The sequence below is a fragment of the Hevea brasiliensis genome, chromosome 3 (assembly GCF_030052815.1).
Source record: "Hevea brasiliensis isolate MT/VB/25A 57/8 chromosome 3, ASM3005281v1, whole genome shotgun sequence".
Classification (NCBI taxonomy): domain Eukaryota; kingdom Viridiplantae; phylum Streptophyta; class Magnoliopsida; order Malpighiales; family Euphorbiaceae; genus Hevea; species Hevea brasiliensis.
The window spans coordinates 3,295,545-3,310,512 of NC_079495.1; the positions used below are offsets into that span (position 1 = coordinate 3,295,545).

Genomic DNA, 14,968 nt, shown 5'->3' on the forward strand with positions numbered 1-14,968 from the left:
TTTCTAAACTCTGCCGACCTCGTTTAATGGATTACAGTATTTTTATGTAATTAAATTTTAATTATAATTAAATTTAAGACAATTTTATTATTATTAAGTTAAAATTTATGGATAGTATTTCTAATTAGTATAATGGCTAAACGAATCTTGTTCCTTAACATTTTTTATTTTCAACAATGCACCATAAAACTATTGATAACCGTGTAATTATACACTTGGTCGTTAACTAAACTATTAAAATTAATAGAACTGCCACCTTAACTATAATTAATCATTTTAAATTAACGAACTGTTAAAATGCACAGTGTGATTGTTCTTTTAATTTCTAATTGTGTGATTAACCGAAGCATTATAATGTTAAAATGCACAGTTAAACTAAACAGGTCATAAGTTCAATTATTAAAAAAAATATTAGGGTATAATTATAAAATTAATAAAATTAATTTTTTTACTATTTTCCTTTATAATTTTTATTCAGTATCACACTTGCATGCGCTCTAAATATCATATTATTTTATTTATATAAATGATCGAGTTTAAAGAAAAAAACTACAGAAATTAAATACACTAGAATGGTGGGGTTTATTAATTTATTTTTAAGTAATTGATATATATACCAGTTCTTTCGTGGCTAGTGAGATGATTAATTTATATTAAAGATTAATTTTGGTTGGTATGTAATTGGAGAGAGGTGGGATTGCTCGCAAGTTGGAGAGGGCTTAGCGTTGGTCAAGGGTGCGATGATGAAGAATTCATGCACTTGAGCCTGAACGCCCACAGATAGTTTTAATTTGGAGGCTGAGTAGGTAGCTAGGTATAGATGGCGACTTCTTAATTAATTAATTAATAATGGTATTATAATTCTTATATGCTAATTAACACTCTAGATTAATAGTTTAATCACAACCAATATATATTAATTATATGTTTTAATTATAAGAAAGGAAAAGAGAAGAGAGAATTAATCTCATATATTTCTTGCTATTGTTGATGTGTCTGAATATCCACGAGTTGAATTTTTGCACTAAGACAAGAAGTTATTGGCTGTAAGATGATATGGTATTTAAATGGATCATGTTCATGTTAGAAAACTTGCTTGGATTGTGCCAAATTTTGGCTAGATGAAAGTGACTCATTAGTCAATTGACATTTTAATTTAGTTGTTTAAATTTATTTATATGGTGAGAGGCTTGTGAATTTAATCTAACAAAAATATCAAAATTTCCCTTATAAATGAAATATAAATTCAACACAAAAAAAGAGATTATATATCGATGAGTTTCAGCTCAATGATATCAAAATAATCTCTAAAACTGTGAAATCTTAAATTTTAATCTCTCAATTGCACTAAAAAAATTAAGAGATTATTAACGCATCAAAAGAAAAAAATTGAAAGATTTTTGTTATATATGTTAAGAGAAATCAAATTTTAATGGGAATCACCAAACTAAAATTATAATAGATTAGACTTATTTAAGAATTAACTTTTTTTTAAAAATACATGTACAATAAACTAATCTTTATAAGTTCATATATACACCCATTTATAACTGACGTGAGATATTAAAAGACCAATTTATTTGTATTTATCTTAATAAAATTATTATGATTTTACTAATACCACCTTCATTCCTTGAGCTTATATATGTGCATGTCTATGCTTTCTTTAATCGTACGATACATCATTATGGTTTTCTAAGATAAGCGTTTTGTATCGCAAGTCAGTACTCAGCACCTCCTTATATAACCTCGCCAAGAGCCTGTTTGATCCCTGGGCTATATTGTGCAAGCAATCCCCCAAGAGCTCTTAATTATATAAGCACCATCCTGTTACCTTATGCCATTCTAGAGAGAAAGCAGACACCACCCAACTTACACTATACTAAATAGGGGCATTTTGTATGGAGTTTTTTTTTTTTTAGATTGTTGTAATATTGATTTTTTTTTTTTTTTTTACTATAGTATGATAGTGTAGTCTATTCCTTCAATGGAATTAGTGATTCAGATGTTTATGTCTATCATTTATAATAATTTTTTCAATAATCAGGTTAAGTATGAAAGATCCAAAGAATTCACTTTAAAAGTTAGTTTTTTATTTTTATAAAATTTCATTTAAAATTGACGAACTTTATTGCACTTTATTGATTATGACAATTTGTTTCATATTTGATTTTCAAAACAAGAATTCTGTTCTCTCTGTATTATTTGTGTTGATTTGAATTTATCCATGAAATCCTTGATTTATTTGTTTAAAAAAAATTTTGAACTACAAGTTTGCATAGTTAATGAAAAACCAGTTGACGATCTTGTTGACAACATAAATAAAGCTAATAAATATCTAAAAAGAAATCCAATATGTATATATATTGCTATAGATATATAGCTTGTACTATATTTTGGGGTGGTTAATGGGTCTATCCTATCAAGGCACTCCATCGTGTATGATTTTGCCCTGCAATAGCAACATGTCTTGCTTTACACGTATGCCTTCGTAGTGGTGTTGGCTGCTATATAGCTTTTGAGAATTTAAAAAAAAAAAAAGAAAAAGGCCCAACTTGGTCCATTCATGAGGAAAAATTTTAAAATACATGTACAATTTGAGGGGTTCAAACTAGCTTACCAGTTCTGCTATAACCATGCGTGTGTTAACAGTGACAGCTTAGTTGGTATTCAGATTTTTAAGGGCATCTCGCTTCCTCCTGGTGCAGTGCGAGCCCTTGTTTCCTCCATCCATAATTTGCTGAGGATGGAATGAATTGTTAGCATTTCTCACATCTTTAGAGAAGCTCACGTTTGTGCGGAATGGTTAGCTAGCTCTGCTTCTCCACTGCCTGTGGGCCTTCATATTCTAGATGCTCCCCCGACTGTTTTACTCGCGTGGCGGCTTCATGACTCGGCGGGCGTCTCTTATTCCCGTGTTTGCTAGTTGTTGCTTTCCTTCAGCTTTGCTCCCCATCGTCACCAATAAAAAATAAATAAATGAAAATTGAATAATTTAATGATATGACATATTAAAATAAGGAAAAAAATTAAAGGTTTAGTATATTTATTTTCATAGTTTAAAAGTTAATTATTTATGCATTAGGCTTTTGATAATTATAAAATAAAATAACGATGAGAAAAAAAAAAAAAAAGGGGGACAAATCCCAATTAGACATCAATATTCTTGAACATGAGAAAAAAAAGCAGTTAACTTTGCCGCAAGAACGCAGTCCAACCCAGACGTCCAACACAAAGCTGGCTTACACCCCGACCCTTCCCAGACAGCAGTTCATCAACAACTGGTTTGCACTTTCCTCTCACTCCTCAATCTCTCTGCGTTTAACATTTCATCCCCTCTCTCAATTCAATCCCCATAAATGGCTTCTCTCACTTCTCATCACTTCAAACCCACCATCTTCCCGCCATTACATGGAATTCTTTGCCTCATAATCATTCAAATACTATGCATAATTCGCAGCCGAGCACCAGCAGCACTAGCAGCACCTCTACTGCAGCCACTCAGTTGCAGCCTAGTGCACCTCCTTCTGTTTCTGGCCGCCACCCGGTGTATCGTGGAGTTAGGAGTAGGAGTGGTGGGAAATGGGTGTCTGAGATTAGAGAGCCTAGGAGCCCTAATAGAATTTGGTTAGGCACATTTCCTACCCCGGAAATGGCTGCTGTTGCTTATGATGTTGCAGCCCTTGCTCTAAAAGGCAGAGATGCCGAGCTTAACTTCCCAAACTCGGCTTCTTCTCTACCTGTTCCTGCATCCACATCCCCGCGTGATATTCAGGAGGCTGCAGCCTCTGCAGCTGCTGCTATAGGGGCTGCAAGAGATGCTTTAGGAATTGGGAGTCATCATCAGCAGGAGGGTACGAGTATTATTAGTCAAACAGTGGAGCAGGAGAGGCCAATGTCCAGTGAATTTGTGGATGAGGATTTGATTTTTGATATGCCTAATGTTCTAAGGAATATGGCTGAAGGGATGCTTCTTAGCCCTCCTCGCCTGGACATTGCCGGAGATGAAAATACTGCTTCTGATGATGAAAACCCTGACCTAGGGGACCAAAACCTCTGGAAATTCCCTTAATCCCTAGCTTTTTTAAAAACTATATATATCTGTATAATTATTAAACAATATACAAAAGTTTTAAAAATGAAACCCACTCAGAAAAAAAAAAAAAGAGCAATTTAAATAATATAAATATATATATATATGTCCTTTGTCTTGTGTGTATGGAAACTATATCAGCTTAGAGGTTGAGATGCTGGACAATGGTTTGGGTAGGCTTTGTTTTGTTTTGTTTTTCCCTACTTTTCATTATTTTTTGTGCAGGGTTTCTTATCCTTGTTGGGATTTGCTGTAGTTGCACCTTGCTGTTATGGTAATGCTAGTTTCTAGAGTGATAGAAAGGAACCTTTAATTCCAATAAAATTTTCTATGCAGCTTCATTTGATGATGATGATGATGTATTATTTCATCAAGCTTCATTCATTCCCACTATCAATTTATTCTTCTGATAAGACAGCAAAAAGTTCACTTTCTTTTTCTTTTTCTTGGTGTAATACAAATTGCATATAGCGATTTCTTGTTTTTCCGGCAACTTAAACTATGACAGAAAGATTACTCTTGGCTTCAATATAAGTTGGTCGATCATGGCCATTAACTGCCACCAACAGAATCGACAATATTTAACAGTTAATAGCGGCAATCTATGAGCAACTGACTCTCTCGCCGATCAGTTACATCGTCATGAATAAATATTAAATTGTGATTATAAAATAGAAATTATATAAAAAATTTACGTATATTTATTATAAATTTAAAATATAAATATAAGTCTATTTTATTTATAGAACTTATTATATCTTGAATTTGTGAGATAAAAATATATATTTAAGCGAAATATTAATTGAGAGTGAGTAGTCTGGAATTGCCCCGATATATGCTCTAAATCTTGATTACTTTTTATTTAATGAAAAAGCATAATTATAAAACGTCCAGTGGTTTGGTGAACAAAAAAAATGCTTAGCCCAAGTTGCTAAGTTTAGTCAATTTGAATCATTAGTACGTTGAATGCTCCTTATAACAACATAACTTATTTTTTAATATATATTATTTATCTTATTAATGCATTCAATAAATAATTTAATAAAAAATTTTTATTTTTAATTACAAGTTTTAATATAAAAAAATATCAAAATACAAAATAAATCATTTATTAAGGTTTTAGAATATACTTAAATCATAAATTCAAAGGATAATATATATGATTAAATTTATTTATTAAATATATAATTTTATATATTTATTTTTTAAATTTATAAAAAATTACATTTATATATATATATAAATGATTATTATATATTTAATTGGAAGGCCGGAAGCTTAATTTGATAGCTTAAAATAATGCTTCTGCCCAAAAGCATATATAGGGCCCCGCCCTACCCTTTTGTTGACGTGTCATTTTCAACAAGCTGCTTGTCGGACACGTGGCAATCTAACAGTGGAAATCGTGATTATGGGATGTAGAGTTCGATGTTGATGCTTCACCTTCGTGTCCCTTGTCTCCTACTAACTTATGCATGATGCGTATGTGTTTTGTGACTGTGTAGGTGCATATCCAGCCATATTTTATTATAATTATAATTATTAATTATAATAAATTTTATGTATATCTCATCATAATTAATCATTAAAATTTATTTATTATACATATAATAATTATATAAAATAATTTTTTAATAATCTAAAAGCGTAACTGTTTATTGTAAATAATAATCTTTCCCGTTCAATTATAAAAATATGTTTATGCGTTCATCATAAAATTATAGGCTACTTAATTTGTATCATATATGATTATCTCAAGCTCAATAATTTTCTCTCGTTACTCTATTTGTTTTATATAAAATAACTTGTTTAAAAAGTCCAAGGAAATATATTGTATATAACTCATTTAACTATACTTATTTAATTATCTCATACTTGGTTAATTAGGGTTTGTGAATTGCGAAGTTATTTCAGATCAAAATATTAAATCTTTTAAAAGAATTAATTTTATTTATTTGATTTTCAAATTAAAATTTGAATTGATAAGATTAATCAATCAAATTAATTTTGAATAGAATTATACAGTTTATCAATTTGTATCATTAATTTTATAAGTTATTCAGATACGACTTAAAATTAATGATAAATTATTATCAATCAAGAGAATTCATATTAAATGAGCAAAATTAATTAAAATTTAACATCTTTATATGTATTTTTTTATTACTCAACTTTTATTATCCCACAAATAGTCCACTTAGTTAGTTGTAATTGCATTTATAAAAATACCTACTACTTTATAAGGAGAGATTATTCAGTATACTTACGGCTAATCACCCTTTCTTGAAATACATGGGTCCCATCTCTCTAAAATTAAGAGAAAATTGATTTTTTTTTTTATCTCTAAGGGAGTATTATTTTTTTAGTGCTATCGATATATTGTATGATTAACCAAATAATACTTTAGTGTATTATATAATTAGCCACTTTATGAGATCACATGGAAGTATAAAACTCATGCAGCAAATCATCACTTCATCCACATCCTACATTATTATTAGAGGCTTAATTAGAGCCTAGTTAACTATCTAAGCCAATCCCAAGCTAAATAACAGTGAAAAACATCATTTTGTGGCATTGATTCTTGCGTCCAGGCCACAAAATAAAGGCATATATTAAGCTTGAGAATTATTTCATACATTGATGGGTAGGTTAGAAGAAGAAACTCCATCGATCCCATTAATGGAAAGGGTCAATAAAAATGATAATTATGTATTAAAGCAACAATTAGTTGTACCTAAAAGATTTAAACACCACAAAGAGCCTAATTATCACCATTATTGACTGTGCTTAATCAAGTTATTATGCCTTGTACTATTAATGATTAAACGTGACATGGACTCCCCTTATCTTTGCTAGTGCCTAATGGGTAATTTTAATTAATGGTACAACAATACACCCTTGGAATCCCATTATAACTTGATTTCATGGATATTTGAGATCAATTATCAAAGATAAAAATCCAATTATTTATATAGTCATAAAATAAAAGTCTTATCAATTTGATAAATGCAATGTAATTTTTTGCCTAAAATTCAAGTGATGATTATGAAATTCCATGTCGGCGAACACATATTATCATCATAATCATCATTAACTAAATAATCAAGGATTTTGTTTTCTTATTCGAAATTTGATTAATTAGTTGATGTAGATCTAATAAAATAAAAATAAAGAAAAAAATAATAAAACTCTCAAATTTTTGTCTAACTTTAGTGTTCTAGATTTCTCAAATTGATATAGAATATAAATAACACTCAAAAGAGAGTGGAGAAACAAATCTCAAATTTTATGTGATACTCATTATATGAGTTTCACATATAACTCATAACTAAATTAGTTCAAATCAAAATAGAAATCGATCAAAATTTGATTAATCAAAATAGATCTTAAATCGAATAAGTTCAGTTCAATTTGATTTTGGATCAAATTTTTTTAAAAAAAAAAATTAATTAAATAAAAAATTAAAATCAAATTAAAATTAAGAATTCTATAATCCAATTTTAATCCCTTTAAACCTAAAATTAAAACCATTAATTGGATTTGAAACCGATCCAGTGCCCACCTTTACTATTATCGTTGTATTTGAACGACTAATTAAATAGTATAGCAATGATTCCATACAGGATATTCTACATGAAATAACAAATTAATAGAGAGCGGGAATGTATGTACAAGTGAGTCTTACAAAATTATAACTGCAATATTATCATTTTGTCACAAATACTAAGGGAATTATTGGAGAGTAATAAAATCTTGACATGGAAAATCACAAATCACTGTTGATTTGGGCTTAGTGTTGTACTTTTATTAAATATTAGAAGAGGAATGTAATTTTCAAAGAGTATGTCCTAAGTTGCAATAATCACTAAAACATAAGGGACTTCTATGTAATTTAAGCAAGAGAATCCGTTGCTCATGTCATATGAGCTGGGCGGTGAGGGAAAGCTGTCGTGTAAAACAAAACAATCCAAAATAAGAAAAGCTATGGCCCGTATGATATTATAATGAAATATATTTCACTTATACTTAAAAATTATTAAAAATTATTATTAATATTAATATTATTAAATACATATATCTTTATATAAATGATTAACTTATTATTCATTAATTGATCACCCACATGATTATATATATTTTTTATAAAATTTATTATTGAAAATAGTTATAATAAAATTTTAAGTATATATCTTTAAATACATAATATATTTATTTTTAATCAATTAATTTTAAATATTATTAAAAAGAGTAAAAAATACCTCAGAACAATAAAGATTATAAAAATTTTAGTCTTTCTTATAATATAGAGAATGAGATTATAAAAAATTAATATCACATAATTATGAGAGAGAATACATACATAGACCAGAGTACTTAGTAATCTCTCATTAAGTTTAGATTTTAACCTTATTTAACCCAAAAATTAGAGGAAAAAAAAAGGCAATTTGTAGAAGAGCATGAAGCAAAGTATTTTGGAAATCAAGGCCAAGAACAATATAATGAAACAATTAATATATCTGAATTTTAATTTAAAAAAATACAATAATTCCAATGTCAACTTCAAATAGATAAAAGAATTTGAAGTTTTACATTGAGAGATACAAATAATTACTTAGTCCAAAAAAAAGTTAAAATAATATTGGGAAAAAAAAATCTGAATCTTAGGTTGGATTTCTAAAATGTAGTACGTAGTTTTTATATACATTATTTGAAAAATCTCATGATGATGATTTGCGTTCCTCCTTGACAACTCCTCCCACCTTTACGGTTTTTATTTTGAAGCGCTCAAGCTTGTCTGGCAAATCTTCCACTGAACCTTCGATGCCTCGAGATGAAATTGAAGCAACCTTCGAGTCTACTTGAGTGGGATTTATTTTAAATTTATCTAAATTTATTTGGTTTCGTATACCTGCAGGAAGCTTTTCGTAAGATTCCACAACAGCTCTGACTAGTACCTTGAGTTTTTCCATTTCTTCAGCTCCTGTTGCTGTCGTCGTTTCCTCTGCATAGTGACTTCCAGGAACTTGCTGGTCTGGAAATCTCACTTCAGTTTCAGGCCTGCAAGCCTGAAATTCCATTTCCATATTGTCCGTGGTGACAGGATAAGGGGTTTGAGAAAGCTGTTCAGGCTCCAAATAATAGCTGTTGATTGGTCTTGTGGGTTGAGGAAAAGTGTTAATCAATGAAACCTCAAACTGGGATTGGTATTTAAAGTTATTAGCTGCAGTCATGTTGATTTTGGATTGAGGAAATTTCAAGAACTTGAATATTGTAGAAAGAAGAGTATGTGGTTGAGCTTGGAACCGAAGGAAAATGGTAAATTTTATGTTGGTGTGATGGTGTTAGCTAAAATATTCAATCTCTGGATAATTGAGGGACTCAGGATCAAGCTTTTGATATATATATATATATATATATATATATATATATATATATATATATATATATATATATATATATATATATATAGGGGATGGACTAGCCGGGGATGTTATATATAAATTAAATCATTATAGATTACATGATTAGAAAATATGTGTATCTGAAAATATGCTTGTATTCATAATTTTCTATGAACAACAGAGAAAATGAAGTCAAAGGATAGGTTCACAACTCCCAATATCCACAGCGTTCAATCTGGATTTTATCTGATATTAAATGGGGTTATCAGAATATATATATATATAAGTGAGAGTTGGGGCCTCTTTCTTCATAGGCTTATGGAAAGCCTGACCCATTATAGGCTTGCTCAATCAATGACCCAATCCATTTAGATATTGCCAATTACTAGACTTATTATTTGATATCATTATTTAATCTGTCAATAAACCTAACAATTGATTATTGCTAATCCACATCAAAATACAAATAAATAATTCAACAATCTCTAATCCACATCCAAATACAAATAAATAATCCAACAATCTCTCACTTCGATAGCAGTAATCAATTTATTAAACTAAAAGAATAGATTAATAAAATACAAAATAATATCTAATAACAAGTAGACAATTTAACCTATAAAATCTAGTTAATGAAACAACAGACAAAATAACATTGAATCCGATAGGGAAAACAATATTATATATATGTGTCAACAAAATCTCAAAAAAAAAAATGAATTTAAATGCAATATGTGACAAAATATGTCTAAAAACAAATGGTCTAAGCATTCCATACAAATGCTAACCCAAATGTAATATAAAACAGACTCTCACTAAATCAAAGCATCATCAAAAGTTTTTACTACACCCATATTGCAACATGCTTCTGAAAAACACTAATAGGCAAAGCTTTGATTAACGGATCTGCAATCATTCGGTCTGTAGTAATGTGTTCAATATGAGTCTGTGATTCACGAATCTTCTCTCAGACAAACAGAAATTTGACATCAAAATGTTTAGTCCAACTAGAATTCCTGTGATTTTGAAAGAAGCAAATAGCAGGAGCATTGTCACAATAAATGATCAAGGGCATTGAGATGCTCTCAATAACAAGCATATCAGAAATCAATTTCTTTAACCAAATAGCTTGACAAGTGGCCTCATAACAAGCAACATACTCTGCTTCCATAGTGGAGGTAGCAGTAAGTGCCTGTTTGGCACTCTTCCAAGAAATAGCTCCTTCAGACATTATGAAGATGTAACCAGAAGTAGATTTTCTATCATCTACACAGCCTGCAAAGTCAGAATCAGAGTACCCAATGACTTCCAAATTGCTAGATCTTTTGTAAGTCAACATATAATTCTTAGTAACCCGTAAATATCTCATAACTTTCTTTGCAACTTTCTAGTGACTCCATCTAGGATTACTCAAGTATCTACGAAGGACACTAATAGCAAATGCTATATCAGGACGAGTGCATACTTGAGCATACATCAAGCTCCCAATAACACAAATATATGGAATCTTTTCCATTTCAATCCTTTCCTTGTCATCCTGAGGACACTGAGCTTTAGAGAGTTTCTCACCTGATAGAATAGGTGCAACAGAAGAGGAGCAAGTGTGCATGTTAAATCCCTTAAGAACTCGATCAATATAAGTTCCTCGAGACAAACCCAATATACCTCGAGACCTATCACGGTGAATCTGAATACCCAGAACACATGTGACCTCACTAAGATCTTTCATGTCAAAATGACTACAAAGCATGTATTTTGTCTCATTCAAGAGATTAATGCTATTATTGGTAAGAAGAATGTCAGTAACATACAACACTAGAATAATGAAATGACTCCCACTCACCTTCTGAAAGATGCATTGATCTGAAGCATTCTCTTCTAAACTAAGAGAAGTCAGAACTTGATCAAACTTCAAATACCATTGTCAAGAAGCCTATTTCAACCTGTAAATGGATTTTTTCAACTTGCACACTAAGTGTTCTTTACCAACTTCTATGAAACCATTAGGTTGAACCATATACACATCTTCATACAAGTCTCCATTTAAGAAAGTTGTTTTAACATCCATCTGGTGGAGTTCTAAGTCATAATGAGCAACTAAGGCCATAACCAAATGAAAGGCATCTTTAGTGGACATTAGGAAAAATGTTTCTGTATAATCTATACCTTCCCTCTGATTATAGCCTTTTGCTACTAGTCTGACCTTATACCTTTCTATTTCACCTTTGACTCCACATTTGGTCTTAAAAACCCATTTACAACCCACAGTTTTACAACTATCTAGTAATTCAATAAGATCCTAGACTTGATTGTGATACGTAGAAGATAGTTCATTCTGCATGGCTCTCATCCATTCTGAAGAATTAGGACCACATATAGCCTCCTAATAAGAAATAGGATCAGAAATATCTGCACCATCAAACTCGTGTTCCTGTAAATAGACCATATAATCATTTGATATTGCAGGTCTACGAATCCTTTGAGATCTCCTCAAAGGTACAACTTCATCAACTATATTAGGTCCCTCAACATCTATAAACCGGTGGTTCTAAATTGACATCAATGGGATTTTGAACTTCATCAATGCCCTCAAGATGATTAAAATCTACTGAGGAAGGTAGCAAAGGTACAGGAAAGACAACAGTCTCATCTCTAAGATCAACAACACGAGGTACTTGACTCCCACTATCCATCTTATCCTCAAAATAAATAGCACAATCTGATTCAATCACTCTAGTAGAATGAGTTGGACAGTAAAATGTACTACCTCTAGAACTTGTACAATAGTCAATAAAGAAACCAGTAACAGATTTAGCATCTACCTTTCTAATCTGAGGGTTATATGGCCTTATCTCTACCTTACAGCCCCATGCATGAAAATGTTTCAAACTGGGCTTCTTACCAAACATTAACTCATAGGGAGTCTTAGGCATTGATTTACTAGGAACCTGATTGAGAATGTACACAGCAGTTTTGAAGGCATCACCCCATAAAAATTCTAGTAAAGAAGAATGACTAAGCATACATCTCACCATGTTTATCAAAGTACGATTTTGCCTCTCTGTAACCCCATTTTATTGTGGGGTCCCAGGCATGGTGTACTATGCCTCAATCCCACATTCTTGTAAATACAAAGTAAAAAGACTAGGATTTCTACCAGTCTCAGTATACTTGCCATAATACTCACCACCCCTATTTGACCTTACACATTTAATCTTCTTCCTAGTTTTCAGTTCAACTGCAGCCTTAAATGCTTTAAAGGCATCCAAGGAACTAGACTTCTCATAAAGAAGATCAATCTAACCATATATAGAATAGTCATCAATAAAAGTGATATAGTATTTAAAACCTCCCATAGCAACAGGAGAAATGGGTCCTCAGATATTTGTATGAATCAAATTCAACACACCTTCACTCCTAATTGCCCTTTTGTTTCTAGCTCTAGCAGAAAATTTTCCCTTAATGTAATCAACTCATGTATTAAAATCAGAGAAATCCAGACTATGCAAGACACCTTATTTAACCATCATTTTTAATATTTCCCTAGAAATGTGATCCAAACGTTTGTGCCATAACATTGAAGAGCTCTCATTAACTCTTTGACGTTTGTGCCCAACAACAACATTGATAGGAAGATCAACAGATTGAAAACGAATAGAATTTAAATCTAACATATATAAACCATTACATAAAATAACGGAACCAACAATATCAGATTTAAAATAAATAATAATTTTTCCATTGCCTTGAAGAAATACATAACCACACTTATCTAAAACAGAATTGGAAATTAAATTTATCCTTAAAGAGGGAACATAAACGGTATCATTTAATTCCAACACATGTCTAAAAGATAAATTCAAGGAAATAGTCCTATGAGTTCTACTACTGCAACTCCACTTACTCTTAAAACAGTTTTCTCCTTTTCACTTGGCTTCCTCACGTTTTTGAACTCTTGCAAGGAATTCGAAACATGAATGGTAGCACTAAAATCCAACCACCAAGAATTTGAAAGAACATCAGCAACATTTGATTCAAAACATACTAGAGCTAGAGGGGTAAGTTCTAGATTATTACCTTCCTCTCATGCTTTTTCTTAAGCTTAAAACAGTCCTCCAACTTATGGCCAGGCTTCTTGTAATAGTTGCACTTGCCCTTGAAGGGCTTATTCTTAATTGTTAAATTATGATCGTGCTTGCCACTATTCTTATTCTCAAATTTAGCTTTAGGCTTCTTATCCTTCTGAAATTTCTCATTAGTCTTGCTACTAGACTCTTGAAAAACATAATTAACAGAAGGAGTATTTCCTTTCCTCATAGATTCCTCTTCTTGGCACACAATGACTATCAACTGATCAACTATCCACTCCCCTTGTTGGGAGTTGTAAGAAGTCTTGAGAATCTTGAATTGAGGTGGAAGAGATTCAAGAATGCGCCAGACCAGAAGACTCTCTCCCAAATCAAGATCAAAAGACTTGAGCTTGTTGAAATAACTTATAAGTGTCATGATGTGTTTCCGTACACCATTGACACCATTATATTGGGTGTGCTTCGGCAAAGAAAGATAATGACTCTTTTGAGCCTTGTCAAACTTTTTAAACTTTTCAGCAACAGTCAGCAGAAATTCCTTAGCAGTCTCCTTATTAGGAATACCCTATCTTATGGACTTATCTATAGTATACTTCATCACCATTAAGCAAACCTTATTAGAATTTTGCCACTTCTCATGATAAGTCTTTTAGCAATAGTGGATTCATTAGTAAGTTCAGCAGGTGCATTAACCCTTAGGGCTAAATCCAATTGGGCTATTGCTACTTACATGCTCAGAGACTATTTCCAATCATCAAAATTGGAGCCATTCAGAGTTTTCACAGTAGATAATTATATAGAAACAGTAGCTGGAATACAACAACAGAGGAAACATGAATTATATATATAACATAATCACAAAACTAAAGTTTCCTTTCAGATTCAGCTAAGAAAGCAATTATGTACAAAACTATTATTTATTATAATCCCGCCTAAGGGTCCCGGATTACAATAAAATCAAGAAAACTCATTGAACTCATCAAATATATATATATAAATCAACTTCTTTAACACTTTTATACCAATGGGGTATTAAAAAATATTAAAGACAATCAATAAATAACATTACAATCAACAATAACATATTATATTTGTCACACCTTACCCCTCTGTAAGGCATAACATGATCCCGTAGAATACCTAATGAACTACCGCACTTCACCTACCGATAACTCATTAAATACCTTACAAGGGATTTTAAAACAAATTTCTTATTTTTGATAAGTGGTGAGCATTTCTAATAAGTATTTAAAACATGTAATTAAGTTGAAAGCTAGTTGGAAATTTTGGCCCATTTTATTTTTCCGCAAACTTTATAAAAATTTTGACGGAGTTCTCTCTGTATTTTGAGAAAACAGTTCTTCAAATGCCTGTAAAAAGCA

General features: G+C 31.0%; 1 protein-coding gene across 1 annotated transcript; it reads left to right on the plus strand.

Annotated features, from left to right (window-relative positions):
- Window positions 1-3,405: 3,405 nt before the first annotated feature.
- Window positions 3,406-4,127, plus strand: LOC110646654 (ethylene-responsive transcription factor ERF024-like). Its single transcript, XM_021800167.2, has one exon. It carries the CDS (start codon window positions 3,446-3,448, stop codon window positions 4,070-4,072), a length of 627 nt encoding a protein of 208 aa, XP_021655859.2. The 5' UTR covers window positions 3,406-3,445; the 3' UTR covers window positions 4,073-4,127.
- The last annotated feature ends 10,841 nt before the right edge of the window (window positions 4,128-14,968 follow it).

Bases quoted from the DNA above. Each gene is read 5' to 3' on its own strand.
- LOC110646654 (XM_021800167.2), top strand. From the start codon at position 3,446: ATGCATAATTCGCAGCCGAGCACCAGCAGCACTAGCAGCACCTCTACT.